Genomic DNA, 22357 nt, shown 5'->3' with positions numbered 1-22357 from the left:
GATCACAGGTTTATCAGGCTTTATTTAACATTAATTTGGATTTTCTCCCTTTCACAGCAGGCTATCCTAAATCTTGCCCTTTCCTCACTAGCTGAGAAACTTAACATTTGGCCCCTCACTGGTCAGAAGGCTGGAAGTAAAGTATTTTGCTATACGTGTGACCAAAGGAGCCATTGTGTGCTCTGGTTGCGAATGTAAATACAACCCAAGGTTTACAGTCTTTACACCCTTGAACTTGGTCTTTCTAAGCATTTATTTCTGATGGGTTTAAGCTGGTGTAGTTTGTGCCTTGTAGCTCAAGTATCCGTTGGATGCTGTCAAGCAAAGAAGAGCCTCAGATATTAAGGACTGAGAATACTGGCCTTGAGAGCTTCTGTTACTAAGTCATTCAAGTTTTCAAGCAAATATGTTATGGGTCTGTTTAGATCCCTCATCTAATAATCACTTAAAAGCGGAAAGACAACACTCTTGTCTCTTCTGGCTGACCCACAGAGGTCACAGAAGGTGTCCTGGTGATGCCTGCAAAAACTTTAGCCTCTAGCTGAGCAGGAGGTACTCGCAGATGTGTGTTGGTGGCTCTGCAGGGCAGCTGTTTCGGTACCATTCACTTCTGTCAGCCTAGACGTGGCACTACTGGACGGTGTATAAGCGCAAGACGCTTCTTTGGAGATTTGCAAAACCTCTGAGACCCTGGTTGGTTTCTTACTGTAAAACACTAGCGCTCAAAATTTCTTACTAGCCTAAAATTGAATCTTAAAGGCATGAAAAAAGTGCCGCCTTGGCTTTTTGTTAAATTGCTGGGTTTTTTCTTTCAAGATTTATCTAGAAAACTGGTAGCGGCAATGGGAGCGGGGACAAACACGCCCAGCCTTACCTCTTCATCCACAGACGCGCTGGCTGGCGCAGCGCACGTGGGCCGTCTTCCAGGTGAGGGCTTGAAATGGACGGTGGCGACCAGTTCCACCCGTTGTTCTTTCTTGCAGGTTTTCACACAGTCGGAACCACCTGACCTCTGCCCGCTGACGCCTACATTCCCTGCTGCTGTTTGAGGGGGGAAGGATTTTTTCCAGCTTCATAAGAACTACATCTCTAATCCAGACCACCATCTGCTGTTGGATGTAACATTGTGTTACGGACTCCAGGACATTTCAGAGCCTTCACATTACACGTGTTTCCATGATAACCCAGGGTGGGGTTTGCAATGCAAGTACAATTTAGACCTTTTGCAGAACCCGAGATGGGTGGTCTAATTGTTTTTACAATGTAATCAATGCAGTTTTTAATTGTTTCCCTATGGATGTATCCATTTTGGCTTGGTTTGATTCACAGCTTGTTATTGGTAAATGCCTGGCTGCTGGAAAAGAGGGAGATTGTCTTCCATTGAGATATGTTTCAAAGGCGAGTCTGATGGGTTTAGCCTCCTGCCCTTCCTAAAGAAGTGTTTGTGAGCAGTAATGTGCGAGTGCCAGTCCGTTTAGAAGCTCTCCATGCATTACGGCCTGTGGGAAAGCTAGAACAGCTCTCCAGTCGTTCTGGAGGATTGCTTCAACTCCTTCACGCACTAGTAACGAAAAGCGTTCAAGTACAGGAGCAGCTGAGCTATTACGCTGCTGCTCTTTCCCAGCTTGTCGTTTCACAGGAGGAGGGGTTTGCTGACTGTACTTTTTTTGGCTCTGGGACATCATTTTGTATTAGGCCTTGGTTCATCTAATTCAGGCAACGGCAGAACTTGCCTTGGGTCTCCAGGGGCTGGAAGGCAAAGTGGTTACATTTGGTTTGGGAGCTGGTGGAGTTCCTTTCCTTGGTGCTTTCTGCAACTGAAGCAACTAGATACGCAGGTTGGGCAGTCCTAGTCTCTAAGCTGAGTAGACACCTGCTGTGTGTGCACAGATGTTGCAGAAGAATCAAAAAAAAAAGGAGCGGGGGAACACAACAGCCAAAGGTGCTGAGAGGGCTTCAGTTCAAAAGGCAGATGGACATTGCATAGCAGTGCTTGGGGACAAACCTGTCCTCTACGGAAAGATATAAATTGGATGGCTAGCGGCAGTGGTATCCGTGTGGTGTGGCTGGGGGTCGGAAAAGCCGCTCTAGCTCTTCATCCCCTTCTTCTCAGCTTTCCCTTTCTGGCTCTTCTTTCAGTCTGGGATCTAACCTCGCTGAAGCCAGGGCTCTGCTCCAATTGACAAGCTGTGGTGGTGTTTGCTAGCAGAGAAATTAAAACATCTACTGCCGTATTGGCTGCTTAAGGTATTCCAGTGGAGCCATCCCCCACTAGCTTTGCTTTCCGTATAAAACTAGTTTATAAAGCAAATCTTTAATTCAGGTAAATGCACAGATCTTAAATCTATACTTTAAAGGTCTAGAAAAATAGACTTAGGAAAGTAACTTCTGATAGCTGGTTGCTTAGAGATTTGCTTTCTAATTGTAAAGATATTCCCATTAAGTCAGCAAGACCTTAGATACCCAGATCTTTCTGTCTGGGTGTTTGTGTGTGAATGATGTGGCTCACCCCAAAGCCACTGAGAACAAAAGCTGTAGCTGTTCAGCGTTTTTTTTTTAAAAGATAGGCTACTTCGTTAGTAACAAGGCTTGATTTTGGTACTTTGATTCAGACCTGCGGATTGTAAGTGCTGGGCTAAAAGTAGCTCAAAAGGACCATACATTCCCTCATCCTGGTATGCGGTGTTCACTTTAGCTTATGACTATCCTTTACTCTTCCTCTCTGATGGATAAATACAGGCTCAGCAAACACCATGAACTTGTCCAGCAGAGGAGAGGTGCTGCTCTTTGGTCTTGCTGGAGATCTGCTGCAGAGTGGTGTCTCTCTGTGGTGAGAGCCGCCTCGGAGCCTGCATTTATGAAGAACAGAACAAATCCATTTTTTCCTCAGGAGAAGGAGTTAACGTATAGACAGGAAACTTGCTGAGGCGGAAGGCAGAGGCTGCAGTCCAGCAGAAAGGCAGCTGAAGGGCTCCTGTTGCTTTTAAAGTTGCTGTTCATGACGGTAGCAAATTGTGTCAATAAGGTACCTTGTATTATTACTCACATGCACTGCAGTGTAACGAGTAAACTTTTTAAAGGAACCGGTCCCCACAAACTTTGTCCAGTATTCAAAGCAACAATGGTTTTAGTTTTTAAAAACATTGAAAGGGATCTGCCACTTTCAATAAAGTAACAAAACAAATGAGGCTGGCGTAACTTTGTATTATTAGGGAAAAAGTACTTGTTCAAGCTGCTTTTCTTTGCCATCTTCTTGGTCTTCCCCTGCATCTTCCTGCCTCAGGTAGATCTAACAGTGGCTCGTGAGACAGACCTGCTTAAGTACTTTTTGTGTAAGGAGGGAATACAGCGAAAGGCACGTTACGTTAGTCCTTTCTGCTGACGTACACCGGTGTTAGGGGGAGCACACACTGTTTGCAAAAGTGTAGCTGTGCTCTGGAGAATGCTTCGGTGCAGTTTTTGCTGGCGTCTTGTTTATTGATCTGTATTTAGAGTCGGGTTTGGCTGTAAAAGCTGACAACAGGCTCTCTCTGCCTTCGTCTGTCTCCCTTTGCAGTTGTAAGAGTGGCGAGCAGTGGCACAGGCTGCCCAGAGAAGCTGTGGAGTCGCCGTCCTTGGAGATAATCAAAAGCTGCCCGGACACAGTCCTGGGCAACCGGCCCCGGGTGGCCCTGCTTGAGCAGGGGGGGTTGGACCAGGTGGCCTCCAAGGTCCCTGCCGATCGCAACCGCTCTGTGTGACCTCAGTTACAGGATAAACGCTTTGGAGGCGCCACTTTAAGCGTGTTTAAAACCTTGCGTGTGCCTGTCCTTCCCTAAGCAGAAACACAAAGGTGAAGTTGGTTCTGTGATCAAGTTGTACAGTGCCGTCTCAGCTATTTTCTCCTTGGAGCCAAAAAGAGAGACTGACAAAGGTACCTCTGGCGTGCTTTTTTGGGAATTCTGTTAAATCCCACGTGCTAGCCCTCACCACTGCTCCACAGACTGGTGACAGGACAGTGGTGATGGTGGTGCTGACGCTTCAGCAGAGAGAAAGCTGTGGTGATGTAGCCAGTACGAAAGAGGGAGGTGAATTATCTGGTGCAATGGGAGTCGCTCTTGTAACCGGGGGAGATAAAGGGAGCAGCCACCACAACAGCTCCAGTAGGTTGCATTAAACACGTGGTAGGAACTACTGCAAAAACTTACTTGTTCTGATTTCTTAAGCAATGGAGCAGGACTCTGTTACAATGAATGAGGGACAGCCAGCCAGTCCTGCGGGAAGCAGGGAAAAGGGGTAGTGTTTACCAGAAATGATGGCTTTTTGAAGTGAAATGAGACCATGGATATTAAGGTCCCAAGAGCATGGGTTCATCTCTCCCTTAACATACATCCTGCTAGCAAGAAACTAATGAGTAAGGACCAGTTGTATTCTGTTCTTTCCTAGTGCTCTTGTTAAGGAAACTGCTCATGATTGTAGCAAAGACAAAAAATACTCCTGCAGAGTTCTGGGAAAGTAGAAATACTACAGGGTATTTCACAGAAGAACTGATACGCCACTGAAATCCTCAGCAGTTTGAAAGCTTGCCAAGGTGAGAGGTAAGCAGTTTTGCCAGGAATAGCGAAGTTTCTGGCTTTTATAGCCGGTGCTCCTGCATTTTAAATGCACGGACATTTGAACTTTGTATTCTCCACCCGAGAAGGGACTTTTGCTGCCTGCTGTCTTTCTGGGTTTCTGGTCAGCGAGCAGCAGAGGTCCTCTTCCAGGGACCACGCCCCAGCCACTGTAGGTAGCACACGCATCTTCAGGACAGGAAATACTGAGCTGCAGGTACGTGAACAACTCAAGGTTCATCCACTCCTCAACTGCCCAAAAATCTTAAGGCAGGCTCTTGCTCACTGCCTCTCTCCTGCAACAGGAGTTGTAACTGCTCTTCTGCTACACAGCGGGGAGGGGAGGACAGATAGAGTGTAGGTGTTTGAACTCTGTGGATTAGCCATGTAAGTACCTGCAGTCATGTACTAACACCTTTAGGGTGTATCCTTCCACTGTGTTCTTTGATCACTTTCCCAAGTGTCAGAAGTTTTTCCTTGTGTTACCGGCTAAAGCAGCGTTCCCTATGATACCAGACGGAAAAACAAGCGGGGCAGGAAGAGACTGCTGGAGCCTGCAAGGGCGCACACAAAAGCCAAGCCTCCACGCTGCTTGCTAAGGGCAAGGCTGGCTTGTACTGTTCCTTCTGTCTCCAGTAACATGCGGTACACGTCAGCCTGATTTTTAACGCGTGGTGTTAGGGAGATTGACAGCTGATTTATGGAGGTAATTTAGACAAAAGTCTAGCTGATGTTAAGAGAGGGAGCTCTCTCTGTCAGCTAGTTAAAAAAAAAATATTAAAACCACCAGGGCCAAATACCAGGCTATTTCAGCCCAGGAAGAAAACACTGCACCCTCTCTTGCACTGCGCTTGCAGAAACGCACGTTTCTCCTGCTCTTCTGTCCTTGTCTCTTCTGGCAATGGGCCAGGTCTAGCTTCCGTAACACACATGCCCTTCAACAAACACAGCTTGCTTTTGGGGACCCCAGGCCTGTGGCACAGCTGTGCAGTCCCCAGCCTGTACCGCAGAGGGTACTTTGTCCCCCATGCAAGACTTTGCATTTATCCTTGTTGAATTTCAGGTGGTCGTTGTCAGTCCCTTCCTCCCGCCCTGCCCTGGAGCTGCTCCCCGTGCCTACCGGCACTCACAGGCTCCGCCACCTCCTCCACATCGTTCTGACTCGGTGCCGTCTCTCTGCGGCGGATGGAGCGTAGCGCGATGCTGGGTGAGCTGAGAACCACAGTCGGAAAACTACTGAGTGACTTGAACACTCTCAAAAAGTATTTCGAATCCTGGTGCTAGAAAGCCCTGCTACAGTAGGCGGTGCAACTAAAGGCTGGGGTTAAGTGCCCAGACCCCCAGCTGCTGACAGAGACCCTGCTCCTCCTCTTTGCAACTTGCTCCTGCAGAGCTTCCCCGCAGGAGACCAGCAAAGGGCAGTAATTGCGTGGGAGAGTTCTCGTGAAAGAGGAGAACGCTCCTGCTACGCGATCCAGTACGTGACCGTGACAAAGCAGTCAGTTACCACCCAGGAACACTACCGCGTGCAGAGACCCATTAATCAACAGTGCGAAACCTCTTCTCTCAGGTCCAAGGAAAAGCAATGCTTCTGTGCAGATGCCGTCCATCTTCCCACCAGCGTGGCTCCGGAATAAGAGGCTGAGATAGTTTTATACCAAGATGCTATTTACTTTCAACAGTCATATTCAACTGCGTTAACACATCTAGTCAATCCACATGTATACACCTACAACAGTTAATAATAATAAAAAAAAAGACAACACTAATAAATTAAGTACATTTAACTTACATGGGACAATGGTCATTGTGACAGTGGTAGTGAAGTCACTCGTCTTCTCTACGATGCAAATGCCAAGTGAGCAGTCTGGAAAATCCCTCGGGAACCCCCTGCCTGCAGTCCTCGTCCCGCACATGTTTTAGACCATAACTTGAAACAGCTTTGGAGAACGCACATGCTGGCCTCTGTACTGCCTGTTTTCACAGGGATCTCCCAGTCCTCCATCCTCACAACATGCAACACTTTCCTTTTTCTTTCACTACACCACTTCATTGTTCCTTCTTCTAGTACACAAATACTTTTCTATCTAATATAAAAGCAGCGTCCCTAGAGCCCATCAAAGCCACGTCCTACAGCATTTTGTGGCAGTTAGCTTATTTCAGTCCTTCCGTGGAGGCAACCAAAGGTGACAGCTTTACAAAAACAGAACAAACTGCAAACATTTCAGATTTAATACAGAGATTTAATAGAGTCCACAGACACTAATGCTCCATCTGGAATCCAGTGACTTTTACACCTTCATGAGAAATGGAAGATGGATCCCACCCCAAATTTAAAGGTAAGAATAGGGATTTTCAGAAGTCTTTGCGTGACACAAGCACAAGCAACAGTGACTTTCAGAGAAGCTTGTTCTCCTATATTGCCTTGAAAACGTCACCCACATCAGGGTGGAGAGTGTGTTTGCCATCCCATGCCTTAAGTAATGCCTACGACAGGATAAAGAAACTCTGGAGCTGTGATACGAGAATAGCAATTGACCCTCTCAGCGTGCGCCATAGCAGAGTTCAGAGGAAAAAACCATGCACCCCACCTGTACCAACCCACAATATACCGAAACCTCAACAGCTTAGCAGAGGTTTCAGTCCTCCTGCTTCCCCTGGAAAACTGCTGCCGTGGCAGTTTCCAAAAGCAGAGTTGTTCTGCGAGAGCTGCAGTTTCTGTTCAAAATGAACTGTGTTTAAGCTAATGCATCTGTGGATCCCGTCAGTCTGAGACAACTGTGCCAGCAGGTTGACATTAACAGCAGCGAGACAGCGGTTGTGCAGCCAGCCATGCCGAGCATCAGGGGAAGGGAACTTCTGGGAGCCAGCAAGCCCTGGCACCAGCAGCTGTGAGCCCTTCGCACCACTGGCAGCTGCTATTTTTCTCCCATATATGCTGACCATCCAGTCAAAACGTAAAAACAAGGTGGCATTTGCCTTCAGGGTGTTACTGTACAGATACAACCGGAACAATAAACCTTCCACAATGCGTGCACACCGGAGCTCTGCGGTTGTTAGGTTCTCTCTAAGTAGGTTCAACTGGAACAGACTTGACCCTCTTCCATGCCCTTGGGAATGGATGTGATCCCCGTCTGCAACTCCCTCACTCCCACTTTCCACACCAGGTGGAAATGAGCCTCCTGGTTCTTTGCTTTATCAGCTCAGAGACTCCTGTTTCCACCTGCCTCTTCTGTTGATGTTTACAGCAGAGATCCAGCTCTGCCCCGCTTCAGTCTGTGTGACTGTCCTTCTCATCCTTTGGAAGCAGCAGGCTCGACCTGGCTGGAGAGCTGGTGGCTCTCTTGATCACCTCCATCCACCTGGCAAGAAAGGACATGAGAAATGCTCAACCCCACACTCACAGATGCGTAATTTTGTCCTTCGGTTATGAGCTGTACCCCTTTCACCAAACCTCACAGAACATCCGTCTTCTACCCTTCTTTTACAATTCTTTTTAGGAAACTAACTCTTCAAATGAATAGCTTGAGGTGTGGTAAATACACTGCAGAACATGGTTCCTGTTGAAGCAACAGCTCTACAGTGCTTTGAGCTCCAGAGAGCTCTTACGAGAGCACACCGTATTCTCTTGTAAGTGTACAGAAAGTGTTTACCAAGGAGGACAGGCTGACAAAAATTAGTCAATGGATTGCTTTTCTTACAATAAATTATGTAACAGGATTGCTTATATGGAAGAAGGCAAAGCAACGGTGAAAAAAACAAGACAAACATCCATTGGGAATTAGACGTTTTTTCCCTGAAATCACTACATGACACCAGAGGATTAAAGAGCACAACTCTGCTGTCTGGGGTAGCTGGTTGGACGTTGCTCACAAGTGTGTGATACTCTCCCAAGGAAGGGGGAAGTGTGTGACACCTTCTCAATAAAACCACACTCCAAACCAACCAATACTACCCTGCCAGGCAGAACGCAACGCAAGGGTTTTCAACAGCTAACATAATAGCAGAGTTTTGTACGTGATGCGTTTAAACACGATTCACTTTGGACCATGTGTGGAAGCCCCTAACAGCACTGCCAAACACAATTATAGAGAAAGCAGTAAAGTGAAAAGCAGCACTGCACTTGTTGCCCTCAGCCTTGTTATAACTCCTGGTTCCAGAGATCGAGAGGGAAAAAAAACCCCAAACATTCGTATCGGAACTCTCACTAACCTAGAAATCTGACTCCCAAGACCTAGTGGGGCTGAGCATCTCGCAGCCCTTCCACCCGTGCTGCTCCCCAGCTCCAAGGAAGCCCCAGACTCCTGAGACAAAGCAGAGCCTACGGCTCTAGGTGCAACCACCAGCTCTCCCCTGCAAGGAGGATGGTTCTGGCAGGGGAGGGATCGCCACACATCATCGGTAGGAAGAGGAGGGGAACTTTATTACGGAGAACGTGCTGTAAGGTCACTTGGACTAGGAGGTAGTCAGAAGGAAAGAGAGGGCTCTGGATCAACCAGTGTGTTTAACAGCATGTTATATATCAAGACAGACAGAGAAAACAGAAAATTACCTCTCAAAGGTGTATTTGCTCTCAGCCCTGAAGAAATACACATGGGACTTGAACTGCAGCTTGAAGACATAATCCTTCTGAATGCCGTCTGCCTCTACGGGGGAGCTGACTGCGTAGCCAAGCAGCGGGAGACTGGCCAAGGGATAATCGTCCTGGAACAGCCCAACAGCCCGGCCCTTAGCGCAAGGCGTCCCCCGCCCCACAGTTCATCCCAATGCGCACTCACTCTTTTGTACTGTCCAGGTAAGGTCTTTGTATTTTTGTTTAGGAGAGAACGGGAGGAGGAGCAGCCTTTATCTTTTGCGAGGCCTCTGATAGCTTATAATGAAGCCTTCCCCCAACTCCTTTCACTGTTTTTATAGAATTATTTGCTTCTATTCTCCTGCCTGTTGTTGCCTCCTGGGCTCCCCCCTTCCCCCTCCACCCCCTTTCTCTGGAACTCCAAGCACAAATCTGACCCAAAAGTTAAAATATCCCTCTCAAAAGAAGCGTGCCCTCAAGGCAAGAAGCCTCAATAAAATAAACACAGTTTATCGGGTTAATAAGATGAAAAGGCACAGGCTGCACTGCAGCACAGTTCGTACCAAGCAGGCGCTGAATGCTCCGCGGGCAGAAAAATCCCCGATGCCTGTTTAACTGTGCTGAAGGGAGAGAATCGGAGAGCGACTGACCACAGGCGGCCGACTCCCTCACCTCCGTCAGTCACTGCCTGAGGAGACGTTTTCCCCCTCGCTCACTCACAGAAGGTCAGTACCATTAACAGAATTGGAAATACTGATTAAATTCTGCAAGAAGGGCCCGTGGCCTTACAGAGACCAGCTTTGTTACGAACTACCTCCTCTTCCACTTGTTACTCTCCTTCACATAGCAGTGAGCTGCACCCGGAGCAGAAAGCACCTCCAGCTTCACGCCGACACCCCAAACGCAGGCCACTCAGCTACACTTGCTCACCTGGTGCGTTTTGTAGAAGAACAAGCAGAAGTTGGTGAAGACGACCCACAGTTTCTGCCAGCCGTTGCTGTTCTTGAACTTCCTCAGCAAGTATCCGGAGAGCTGGTTCTAGCACAGATTGAAAAAAAAACCTACCGTGAAACCACAGGTCGCTGTCCTTCAGGAAAAGACAGCGGCTGCCGCAGATAAAAAGCTCGAGGCTGCCTGCTATAACCGCTCCTGCATTGCTCCCACGCTGTAAAAGGCCGCCCAGGTATTTCACATGGTGACTGAATGACTTTGTATCTTCACTAGTTCACAACTATCTTCTTACGAACAAATCGGGGATTTCTCTCCACTAATAGCAAGCTCCCCTTTGTGTTTAAGCACTCGCCACATCTCGGCACAGTGTCAGGCAACGCAGAGGAGGGTGCTGCACCGACTCGTCCCTCCAGCGACCGCTCTCCTCTGCAGCCCACGGTCAGGGGAACGGCGACAGCCGCGAGGGCGTCCACCCCTTTAGCCCACCCTTTTTTACATGGAGAAAAACCACGTAGAACACACTGCATGAGAAGGAAAATAAAGCAGAAGAGGAAACAGAGGATGCCAGAGTTGTGGACAAGCTACGTGTGGCAGCTACGCGAAGCCAAGCCCAGCGTGGCAAGCAGGGACGTTGAACATTGCTGCCTTGGAGTCAGAGCCACCGAGCGCTTGCGCAGTGGGATAAGGAAACCTATGGCATGGAATGACAGCAAATGGATTTTGTAACTGGAGAAAAAGACAGGATACGCAGCAGAATTACACAGAGAACCATTTTGGGAAGCATAAACAGGAGGAAATCCTGTATCAATAAGGCAACTTTACAACTCTGCCGCTGGCTGGCTGGGGCATCCTCACGCCAGCAGACGTGGGCTCACTGAGCAATGACGAAGCGAGCAGCAGTACATTTTCCTCAGCATCCCATGGCTCCTCCCCACCAGTGCAGAACTTGAGAGGCATTTTTACCTGGATCATGCACAGGTAATCAGACAGGGATAGGCTCTGGTTCCGGTACCAACAAACATGGGTGATTGTGTTGGGCCGTTGGGCCTGGCCCAGCAAATAGCGAGGAGGAAGCTCTGGAGAAACAGCAAGAGAGCAGAAAACTGAGCAGAGAAAAGGGGGAGAGAAAGAGAAAAACAGAACATTAGGGTAAGAGAAGTGATGCAAGAAAAGCGTCTGTTAAAGGAAAATGGATTGTGGAAAAAAATGATGGTATTAGAGTATGGAACAGATCAAAGTGAGAGGGAGCTGCAAGAACTCACACGTTTAATCCCAGAGTCTGTAGCAGGGAGGTCTCATTATCCGGGCACAGGATAGCGAGATGGTGCCTTTCACAAGGGTATTGGCAGGGAAAGGAAGGCTTGTCCCCTCCGAGAGAACCCACTTTCTTTGCCAGCTGAAGTGCCCAACTTCTGGACCCTCAGCCAAGGTAACATCTATAGGACTTCCTTTACTGAGCTGACTGATACACTCTACATCACGAAAACCCAGTGCCCAACTTTTAACAAACCCAGTGCCCAACTTTTAACTCCTTCCATTAAACAAAAACTGCCTTAACAGCAGGGGAGGGAAGGTAGGAAGGTACAAATACACAGACGCAGCACCCTGCCCCATTGCCGTTTGTCTAGTTAGTGACCCCCTTTTTCTCTTCGTGGTATTTAGGGTCCTTCCCACTTCTGGAAGTCTTCCACGCATGCCAGCCTGCAGGAAGGTGTCCTACCCCACTGATCTTGCCAAACTGCCGCCTAAAGTGAAACCGTAGTGCTGGTGCAAGCAGCGCTCGGCATAAGGAGCGCTGAACAGAGATCTGTCTCAACATTTGCAGCATTCAGTACCCAAACGTGCCACCAGCACTGCATCAAGCCATGCCAAGTGGTAAGACGCGAGGTAACAGCAGCTGAGCGGGCACATAATAAATCTCTGTTCAGCAACAGTGCTGTAAAATGGCACTTGCTAATTCTTGCTGCTCAGCTCTGCCAGCGAGGGAAGGGCAGAGAAGTCATATTCCCACTGAGCTTAACGCGCTCTTTTTAATTCTAGGTGCAGCGCAGTAGCTAACCAGACCTCAGCACAGCAGAGTCAATCGCTAAGGGAAAATATGATGGACAGTAACATCCTCCAGCAGGGTTGATGAAACCCAAAGGAACAGTTCAGTCCTAGGATATCCTGGGTTTCCTTTAAAATCTCCCTCCTTCGCTGCCTTTGCCGAAGCAAAGCCCTGCTGCGAGGAGAGCAGAGCGTGCGCATGCAGACATACAGACGTGCAGAGGGGGCAAGCATGCAGTGGCCTTTTGATGGCCCGTGCTCTCCCACGGCTGCAGAACGTGCCAAGGTGAAATGGGAGATGGTGTGGAGGCTGAGCGGCGGCCGAGCGAGCCAGGACGGACAGAGTGAGACACGAGAGCTGCGCCCTGCGGGTACCTCAACAGCCACACTGTGGTCAGTCATGGAGACGCTCGTGTTGCGGTACCAGCACACGTGCATGGTTGTGTTGGCACGGTGGTGGCTCTGCCTGTCCAAGGAGCTACGAGAAGAGTGTATGTCATCTTCGGACTCCTGTTCTAGAGAGACCTCATCAGAGGATCCTGGGGGAGGAGAATTCGGCAGGGGTTTAAGAAAAGTGTGCAATACAAAGAGCAAGAGAAGCAGGGATTCCGGAGAAAAACTGTTTTCTCTTGCAATGGTCCAGTTTTAAAATACATCAACTTGCATTTGTCACTCAGCTCCTAAAGGCCACTCAGAGCAGATCGCTGTGGCTTTGATTACTCAGCTCTGCCTGAGGCAACTGACTCAATACTATGTAAAACAACAAACAAAAATCCCCACTCTTCATCTTCAGCCGATTCTAGTGAGGAATAGGAAGAAGTGTAAAAAAAAAATAAATAAAAGACGTAAAAAAAAAAAAAATGTGTAGATGAGGTGCTTAGGGACATGGTTTAGTGGGCATGGTAGTGTTGAGTTGATGGTTGGACTCGATGATCTTAGAGGTCTTTTCCAACCTTAATGATTCAATGATTCTAAGTGCTCCAAGAAGGGATACCACATGTTTCAGCACATCCATAACACCACCAGAGACAGGCATAAGAATGCTGGGCTATAAAAGAACTTGCTGATCTCCAAAGGCACCAAATTGCTGGACAAGAAAATACACTAGATGGTTAAACTATGAAAAATCTATGTAAGAGATGAATAAGGACCTTATAAAATTAACAATTCTGCAACTGGAGCATCTCTACTGCATTTAAAGCTACCAGGAACATCAGTCTAGGAAGACAAGTATATTTCTTTTGATTAAAACAAAACCAAAGCACAATAACTTTCCATTACCATATGAATTATAAAAACATTCCATTTATGTCATCAAATTCACAAAAGGAAAAATGAAAAGGACACGACAACTGACGCTTTTCAAGAAGGCAGGAAACACCACTTACTGTTGGAGCGATTGCATACGGAGTTTTCCAGAAGCATGTCAGATTTCTCAGTAGATTTCTTGGCCATTTCAATTGCCATGTTTAGGTCTTCCATCCACTTCCCCATCTCCAGGCGGGTACTGTAAGACAAATGGTGCAAATGGAGACCATCCCAGCCTGGAGCCGTGACAGAGTGCGGGTTTGCTGAAGGAAGGCACAAGTCATTGCCCAGTACAAGGAGCAGTCCCCTTCCATTAAATAAACGTAAAAATTCCTCCAAAGCATGAGCTTTCCAGACAGGACGCTGACCTCATACAGCCTTCACCTCTACTTTCAAGCCTTGAAACAAGACTAAAATAACCATTAAAAACCTGGACTTTACAGCAAAGAGAATAAATAGGCAGAGGGCCACATAATGTCTCCCTCTGGAGCTACTGGACTCAGAGGAGGAATTATGTGGTGTAGGCCATCGCTGTTCTTCATACAGGGAGCTTCATAGTTGACGGGTTATTTGAAACATGAAATCATGTTTTCACTCCAAAAAGCATTTTGGAGATGGGTGGTATGACCATACTGGAAATGATTTTTTTGAAGGATAAAAGGCAACCTGAAAGACAGCACATCTTTTAAGGGGGATATAGGATTTACCTTACATCTCAGGCAAGTAAAACACAGCGTGCAGGAAGATGAGGTCGTCTTTCACGCCACATAGTTTTCATTACGGGTTACATGGCTCACGCCATGATCATAGGGCAAGAGCTTTACAGCTCATATACGCGTATCTATATCCATCGGTGTGCGAGAGCGTAAGGTTTTCTTTTAGACACGGCCACAGGGCCGAGGCATTTCTTTTTTACCTCTGGCTACATTCCCTGTGTGCACAACTGTTGTCTGAAGTGCCATATACTCTCACCAAGAGTTACCCGTTTTTGTGTTTGTTTGGGAGGGTCTGTGGGACTTTTTTTGGTAACCATTTCTTTTTTCTGAAAGTTTTTAATTTAGACTGAAAATTCCATGCATGGTCTAAGCCCAGCAGCAGGGTTTTTTTGACAGGCAGAGAGAGGTAACGTAAGAAAAACAACAACCTTTGAGCTATTTCTAAGTCATGACAAGGTAAAAATTATATTTATTTTTCCAAATTTAAGAACCTTTCAAGCACTTTTTGATTCACAGCTGCTAAGAAACAGTTGGTCTTAAAAATAACTGACATTTTCATTTAGGCTGGAATAAAAAAAAAAGTTTTGCTTCCTGAATATGTCTGCATACCAAAAGTATTGGCTCCTGTGCCACTACATACCTGATTTACAAATGTTCAGTAATGGTTATTTTTCAAGAACAGGTTATCAAGCAGTAAAAAATCCTATAAATTTAAGGTTGAGTTTTAGTGCTCCCATCCTGCATTCTTAACATACCCAACTCCAGCTGCCTTTTAGGGGACGCGCAGAGGGACAAAACCTCCTAAAGCTGATCCTGAGAGAATAGGTGTAGTAGATATCCTAAGTATATTTCAGAAAGTATATCCTAAGTATATTTTCGGCCAAACTCGCTGCACAGGGACAAGTTACACAGAAAAGCGATCGGTTTTCTCTCCAAGCCAGCCTTTAATTTTTCCTCTCATGAGATCCACGCAGGAACTCTCCCCCGCTTACATCCATTTGCATGTTCTGGATTTTAATTCTTTTTGGGTCTCTAAAACAACACTGATAAAGGAGTTGTGCAGTGTCCTGTGTTTGTTTTGAAGTCAGGCTTTCCAGAGGACACACGAAACACCCCCCTGGCTCTGCACCATACAATCGAACAGTAACTCTTTAGAGAAGGATCTGTCAAACCTACACGCAATTGAGGAAAACAAATGCTACCTTGCTGCCACCACTATGGTTTTATGTGCTGAATAGATGGTGAAGCAGTGTGGGACGGCCCATTCATTCTCACTCTCCTCCACCTGCACAAAAAGAAAAGGTTTTTCTCATCACTACTCAGCGCCTGATAAACATTGAAACTGTCCTCCTTGGCTGGCTAGGAATTTGAGTCACAATACGATTACGACCCGGTTGCAGTAAGTGCAAAACAGCTACTCTTTTATGAATATCACCTACTTCAAGTCTATTTTGGCTCTATACAATAATCTATATCGTGTGTTTCTACTGCCGCATTTCTAGCAGCACAGGATCACATCCAACAGGCCAAGAAAAGGAGGGTTCTGAGCAGGATTCAGCTTATTACTTACCGGTGGGTCGAGCACTATCAGCTGCAAATCAAACACAGAAAGAACAGTCCCATTAGAATAGCGGGGTGGGGAGGCAGGAGGACTGGTTATGTGCCTAGGTGTGCGCACACAGGGTCAAAATGCCAGGACAAACCCGTGTTTCCAGACCAGCCTCTCAGAGCAGCATGAAAACGAATGGTCAAAAGGGTCGTGCTACAGCTGTTTTGCTAACGTGATGGAAGGAATAAGCTTATCGCCTGCAGACAAGTCTATCTTTAAACACACGGGCTGGGGCACCTGACGGTCCAGTCCACGGCCAGCAGCACCACAAGCTGCTGGCACTGGCCTGGGAGCAGATTGCGGCTTTGGTTCTCGTGCCCTGAAGGAATTGCCTCAACCTGCCTTAAGGCAAAGACATTTCCTTAACACTGTTGTGATGCAAGTTGAAACCACTTACCAACATGCCATGCAGAGGAAGATGTCCGTGAATTTTGAACTGATTTGTCCCTGTAACCCCTTTGCTTGTGTACAGTAACATATCTGAGAACTGAAAGAGGCAGGAAGAATACAATCAATACTCGGAAGACAGCAGGTAGGGCCAAGTATTTTTTGACACCTTTTTAAAAACCTGTTGTTTAAAGGCCACTGTAGACGCATGAAAAAACGCCATTTCTCAGTCAGTTTGGTCTACTTTCCTTAAAACCACTCTTTCGTTTACTTACAGGGGAGGCAATTAATTTTTAAAATTCTGTTAAACTATTTGCCATTAAGGAAACAAGCTGGACAGACAGTATTGTCACAGTCGCGCTCTATCTAAAAATCCCTCAGAGTGAGTTTTCAGTTATGATTGCTGATTTTCATCACAAGCACATGAAAACACACTTTCACGACAATTTTATCTTGAAGAATTTGGGTTTATGAAAACAAGAAGCAACACCCACCAGGAAAAACATCCGCTGCTGTAAACCCTTCTTAGTGAGCTTGTACAAGCAACCTTCTCGGATAAACTCCTGCAGTGGAAAATAGAAAGTTAGACAAAGCTTGATCTTTCCCAAACACAGAAAATTTTAACGGTTCTTTTTTTTCATCCCAGCATATACAGATGTTGATTGGCGCCCAGCAATGATCACTAACAGATTTTGTTAAATGCCAGATGACACCCTTCCTTCTGTTTTGTAACATGAATCAGCTCCTTGCTGCAGCCAGCACTTAAATCAATGAAGCAAGAGAAGGAAAAGGAGCAGAATTCCTGTTGGACACCAGCAGTTCACCTATTACACTTACATCCCACCGCAGTGATTGCCATAGCATCCCAAAAGCATATGCGATGCTCCTGTACTTATGCTCAGTATATCTATCAAAAACAAGAAACAAAAAACCAAGCAGGAACTAAACAAAATCCTAGAAACACAGAGTCACCGATACCAGTTTTGCCCAGTGACATGGCTCTCACCATCGCTACGTTCTCCGTGCAGTCTCAGTCCACAGAGATTGCATCAGACAGACATAAGCAGACCTGGCAGTGGATTTCCTATCGAGTACGTGACATACCGCTTCCCACTCAAGCACAGAGCACTGTACCCCAGCATACCCAGTATCTGCTGTACTGGAAACACAAAACTGTAGCCAGAGTCTAAACAGAAGCATTTTTGATCTATTCCCTAGGATATCACCAAGACCTCCATGGGACCTACTGTGAAGACAATTATACAAAGCCTTTACAGTCGCTCCATAAAACAGAGAGGCAGTGATGGCAAATACATCACTGAAAGACACTTCCTTGGCAATAAAACCAATAAAGGCTCTAAAAACTAAGCAAAGGTACTAACCCTACCAGGTGCCGTGAGATTATCTATACCAATCAAGTCGTGCTGCAGCTCTGTCAGCTTCTGGAAATTCTCCAGGCGGATGAGACTGTGCTGCAGCTGAGACGTCATTTCTGTGACTTCCTTCAGCGCATCTGTAAGGAAAACGGCACCGAGGGGATCAGAACAGAGCAAACGCAGGCCACCAATTTTATCCCTGGAAAATTGAATCAGAAATTTATAGCCCGATTTAGAATAGGACAGAATAGTTCAGTCGGAAGGGACCTACAATGATCATCTAGTCCAACTGCCAACTTCTTAAAGCATATTTTATAGCTACCTAGGGGCGAAATGGAGACTAGCAAGCAACTTCATAGCGCTTCCTATGCTTCTGGAGATTATTGCGTATCTCAGATTTTATGTATAAAAAGTACTTACCACATAGCCAAAAGTAAATTAGAAAATTAAAGCCAACTATTTCTGCCAAAAATTACTTTATAAATGAATGGAATTTACTGTGCAAGCTTTTGACACTATAAAGCAATTATTTATTTTTTCTTACATTTTTACTTATAAATAATGAAGAGTTCCTAAAAAACCTACTTTTTTCCCCGCTAAAAAAGGGGACAAGAAAAGGACTACTTTTCCAGCTTTGGTTGAAACATTAAGATCCATCAAGATTACCACGAAAAAAACACTTTCTGGAATGCCAGAAAAAACATTCATTCTATGCAAAGAGAACAGTTTACATCTAAGTTATCTTGTGCATTTTCCAACCTAGCAGTTAAGGCAATTTTCTATCTATTGCAGAAAGCTTCGGAGCCCTGTGCCAGAGCACGGTAGGAACTAGTGAAACCTGGTACTGAAAACCTTAAAGAAAAACAAAGCTAATTTTAAAACACAAGCTAAACATTTTTTTTAATTAAGCTGCTTCCTGCCAGTTTTCTGCTGTTCTACTTGGTACCTTCTGGGTTTTTTCCACAACATTTAAATTACAGCATTCACTACGCAGTTTTGTTTTCAGCAATCTAAACCAAGTTCCTGCGTATTTCGCAGAGCTGCATTCGAAAGTCAGACAGGTCCTGAATGGAGAAAAAGCGTTTACATTGAATTTGTAGATGTAATGCTTATATCCCCCAGGGTACGGGCAAAATTTTGTATGTACATGGCAATAGGTTTCTGCCTAGCAGGAATACAGCTGAGCGCCCACTCACTCCGGCAATCTGCAAAGTCCCGGTGCTCTGCCGTGTAGTGCCTGCAAAGTCTCCCCAGGATCAACTTGTAGTGCATCAGTCTCTGGATCGGTTTGAGCAGAAACGTGTTGAGGGGCAGATAGCAAACCTTCTGCAGCTCAAACTCCTTATAAACCATTTCCAGCTTCTTTAGGCGTTTAGTTGCTTTCTCCAGTTCTGTCAGGACCTCATCATGCTTCTGCAGATAACTGGTAAACTCCTGTTGAATCGTACAAAAAATTACTTGGATCAAAGGAAAAGAGTCTTCAATAGATTTCACAGTGAGTAAGAAAAAACATCCACTCCCCTCTCTACTTTTGTCTCTGACCATGATTATATAATCCACGACCGCATATATTGTCATAAATACTGACAAAAATAGTTTTCTCAACATTATATGTTTCAATGGCTTCACTAAAAAAACCCCAATATTAAAAATAAAAATATTTGCTTGGTTGTCCTCTGTTCACTATTTACAGCAGCCGTGCCTCTGCGTACCTCTGATGAGAACAGCCAGTAGCACCACCCGTTAATACTTTGCCATTCTAAGACAATTCTTGTAATTACTGACTTTTTTCAAGCTAGGAGAGGCAGCAGTGTGCCGAGAGGGCTGCCCCACCTAGGTTTATCTACTGAAGAACTGGCAGGCAGCTCCCGGTCGGGGTCAGAATGGGTGTCTGTGCGGCACTATGCCTATGCCTGCTGGGAATGTCAAATGCGGAGAGCGCTGATAGTCGGAACAGCAGTCGCACACTTCTGCACTCCCATTCAAGCTACTGGTTTTAATGGAATAATTACTCCACTACTACAGCACCAGTGTAACTCTCCCATGAAGGCACTCTACTCCAAATAAAGGTGACTTCATTTCAGAAGAAACCACTCTGCAGTTAAAAAATATTTATATTTTAGAATTAAAGAACCTTATGAAACAGCGTCTCCATAGGGGAGAGTTCGAGGCTGTGCAAATACAGGAGAGACGGTGAAACTAATTAAATAATTTTTCTTTGTCTTCTGCTGAATACCCAATAAACAACCTTTTCTCAAGGTAAATGTAGGTGGTTAATTAAGCAACAGTGGTATAAAGCCTTGCTGTAAATATTTTATTATGTTTTCTTTTTAATTTGTTTATCAACAATAATTGTTTGCAAGTCACTTCAAGTTTAGTGGAAATACTAAACCTTGAACTCTCATCCTTGACAAAAGGAAAACATGACTCAACAATCCTGAGATTCCATTATTTTAATCCTTTATCTACCTTCAGAGTACGCATATTCCTGAGCATGACATCTCCAATGCGTTGATAATCTCCTTTCACGTGAGCATTGGTTTTTCCTTCCCTGAAACACACATAAGGAGATGAAATAAGAAGGCGCAGTACATGAGAGATCAAGAAATTTCAATTTCCTCCGTCCACCTTCCCCTGTACTTCAGGACATAATCTTTACGAAACGCTTCCTGGGTATCTGTTATTTTAAGGACTGTTTTAGTAAAATTAAAGGAAGCAGTACTAACATTAATGCCTCTTCTATCCATTTTTAGCCACTTGACATTCCCATTTCACTGTTAGGGTTGAAAACCTCGTACAGTAAATATGGAAGCTGTATAAAATAAAAAACATAAAGCCATGCTTAGAAATCTGAGACAGGAATAGAAATGAATTTGTGTGAAAGTCTATTCCGGAGTTTAACCTCTCAGACTTCTGAATAAATGTCATAACATGATGCCACCTGAATTTATGAATTTACTTTTGTTCGTACTTCGTTTACATTAACCACCTACTTTTGAATGGTAATCAGACTCTCATATATTACATCTCAGGTCAGGAAAAAATAATACAAAGGTTAAAAGAGTAAAAGACATGCTCTTTGAAATAAATTGTGCTGCAAGAACTGAACTCTAATCTTAACTACCAAAAAGTGCTTCCTAGATTTTCACCTGGAGATTTATTAACTGGGAGGTATTGAAAAACACACAGATTATCTTTTTGACCTTGTGTTCTTTCTCTTTTCTAAGGCTAGAGAGACAACACCAGGTTATATAAACGGTTGGAATCAATGATCTTAAGGGTCTTTTCCAACCTAAATGATTCTGTGATCACAAAAACCTTGGTCTGGTGTACAATTCATACAGCTACAGGGCACATGGCAGTGCTTAAAAAAATGGGCTTTGCAAAATGTATTTAGTCTTTTTTTAAAACTATAATTTATTAAAATACTTTTTCCTTAATTCTATATAAGCAGAAATACCATATCATAGATTAAATACGGTTTTGATGGGAGGATGTAAGAAAAGGTCCCCCTGCTTGTTGCCCATGCACTGCACTATTAATGCTTACCAGAGCGATAGCCTTTGCTCAATCTCTCTCAGAAAGCCTCGATGAAACTCATAAATTGGGTCTATGTTAGAGAAGAGTAATGTCATCAGGCCCTCTGGCATAGCGTTCTCCTTGATGACTGCGCTGCGAAACCACTGCCGGAAAAATCAGAAATTATGATACATTTTTCTATTTAAGAAATTAATCGCTAGCATAAAAATTTCTGTTCCTGCAGCCATGGGGGAGGAGACAGTGTGTGCACAGGGAAACAGCAGGAAGGAAGGAGAAATATTTAGGGAAGACGTAATCTGGGAAAGATGAAAAGATGTGATTTCCTTCCTTGCCAAACTTTCCAAGTACGAGGCTTGTTATTGGTTCTGGGCACAAGCATGTTTCTTAATGCAATGATGAGATGGCTGGTAATGGCTCTAAATGACATCAATTACCGAGTGGCTGCCACAGCTGATGTTACACCACTGCTTGTACTTCAACGCAAATACAACGGCACAGGAGCCCTGTGCGAGTTACTCAGTAGCCGGAGACATCTTGTTGCATGTCACACACTGCACTTTTTATCACTTTCGGTTCCCCGCTTTCTGGCGGGGACGTGAATATTAAAAAAAACCTCTGAGGTGCTGGATGTTGCCCCATCTTTTAGGAGAAGCGCTGGGAAGCCTGTAGGAGGAATTTGCGTGAGATGGTGCTCACTGAGCTTGCAGAGAACACCTCAACTGAAGACGTATGGTGTTAAGGGACTCAAACTTCTCTTTGATGAAAATAAAACAATAACTTGTAGAAACACAACAGTCAGTATTCAAACCTGGAGTAAACGAACAAAAAGCTCTGAAAGAAAAAAAGAGTCAAGCTGTCCTCCAAACAAGGACTCACTTGTCTACTCTGGGTGAAAGGAGGGGAGAAGGAGGGGAAACAAAAAGCAGCCACAAAAAAAGACACAACTCCCCAAACCCCTAAGGATCCTTAATACCCTTTGCAATTTTCATCTGCTCTCATGATCTGAAGGCACAAAGAGAAAAGCTTCCCAAGGAATACCGCAGAGATGGTGGCTAGATTATAAGCAGAGCTGACAGCAATGACTATCATCGAAGCTGAACGCAAAAGGTTTTTAGCCTGTCTCTGTTCACAATTTTCAGAGAGAAAGTCTGCATAAGACATCAAAACGACATGTGATGTAGCTATTGGAGCTAACGATAGAAGTCCAGAGAAGATATCAGCTCTCCCACATGAGGACCTACAGAACAAGGAAGGTAACA

The 22357-nt window shown here is 45.3% G+C and overlaps 2 protein-coding genes across 8 annotated transcripts in view; one reads left to right on the top strand and one right to left on the bottom strand.

Moving 5' to 3' along the window:
- The window catches only part of STK25 (serine/threonine kinase 25), a 31216-nt gene extending 18193 nt beyond the window's left edge, over window positions 1-13023 (top strand). For 2 of the 7 annotated variants that reach the window (XM_075157736.1, XM_075157743.1), the window contains 2 exons: window positions 984-11094; window positions 11779-13023. In XM_075157736.1, coding sequence (XP_075013837.1) covers window positions 984-1023 — 40 coding nt within the window. In that variant the 3' untranslated portion in view covers window positions 1024-11094; window positions 11779-13023. The remainder of the gene's footprint in view (window positions 1-983; window positions 11095-11778) is intronic. The other 5 variants (XM_075157741.1, XM_075157739.1, XM_075157740.1 and 2 more) reach the window with 5 other exon arrangements.
- Window positions 7835-22357, bottom strand: part of FARP2 (FERM, ARH/RhoGEF and pleckstrin domain protein 2) — an 80771-nt gene continuing 66248 nt past the window's right edge. The window contains exons 16-27 of the mRNA XM_075157735.1: window positions 21108-21241; window positions 20028-20109; window positions 18755-18992; window positions 17565-17695; window positions 16677-16745; window positions 16193-16282; window positions 15389-15471; window positions 13551-13669; window positions 12538-12701; window positions 10096-10203; window positions 9145-9296; window positions 7835-7954 (exon numbers count right to left, since the gene is read on the bottom strand). Coding sequence (XP_075013836.1) covers window positions 7864-7954; window positions 9145-9296; window positions 10096-10203; window positions 12538-12701; window positions 13551-13669; window positions 15389-15471; window positions 16193-16282; window positions 16677-16745; window positions 17565-17695; window positions 18755-18992; window positions 20028-20109; window positions 21108-21241 — 1461 coding nt within the window. The 3' untranslated portion in view covers window positions 7835-7863. The remainder of the gene's footprint in view (window positions 7955-9144; window positions 9297-10095; window positions 10204-12537; window positions 12702-13550; window positions 13670-15388; window positions 15472-16192; window positions 16283-16676; window positions 16746-17564; window positions 17696-18754; window positions 18993-20027; window positions 20110-21107; window positions 21242-22357) is intronic.

This window comes from Calonectris borealis, chromosome 9, assembly GCF_964195595.1.
Source record: "Calonectris borealis chromosome 9, bCalBor7.hap1.2, whole genome shotgun sequence".
Classification (NCBI taxonomy): domain Eukaryota; kingdom Metazoa; phylum Chordata; class Aves; order Procellariiformes; family Procellariidae; genus Calonectris; species Calonectris borealis.
This window is presented reverse-complemented; position numbering and strand designations above follow the sequence as displayed.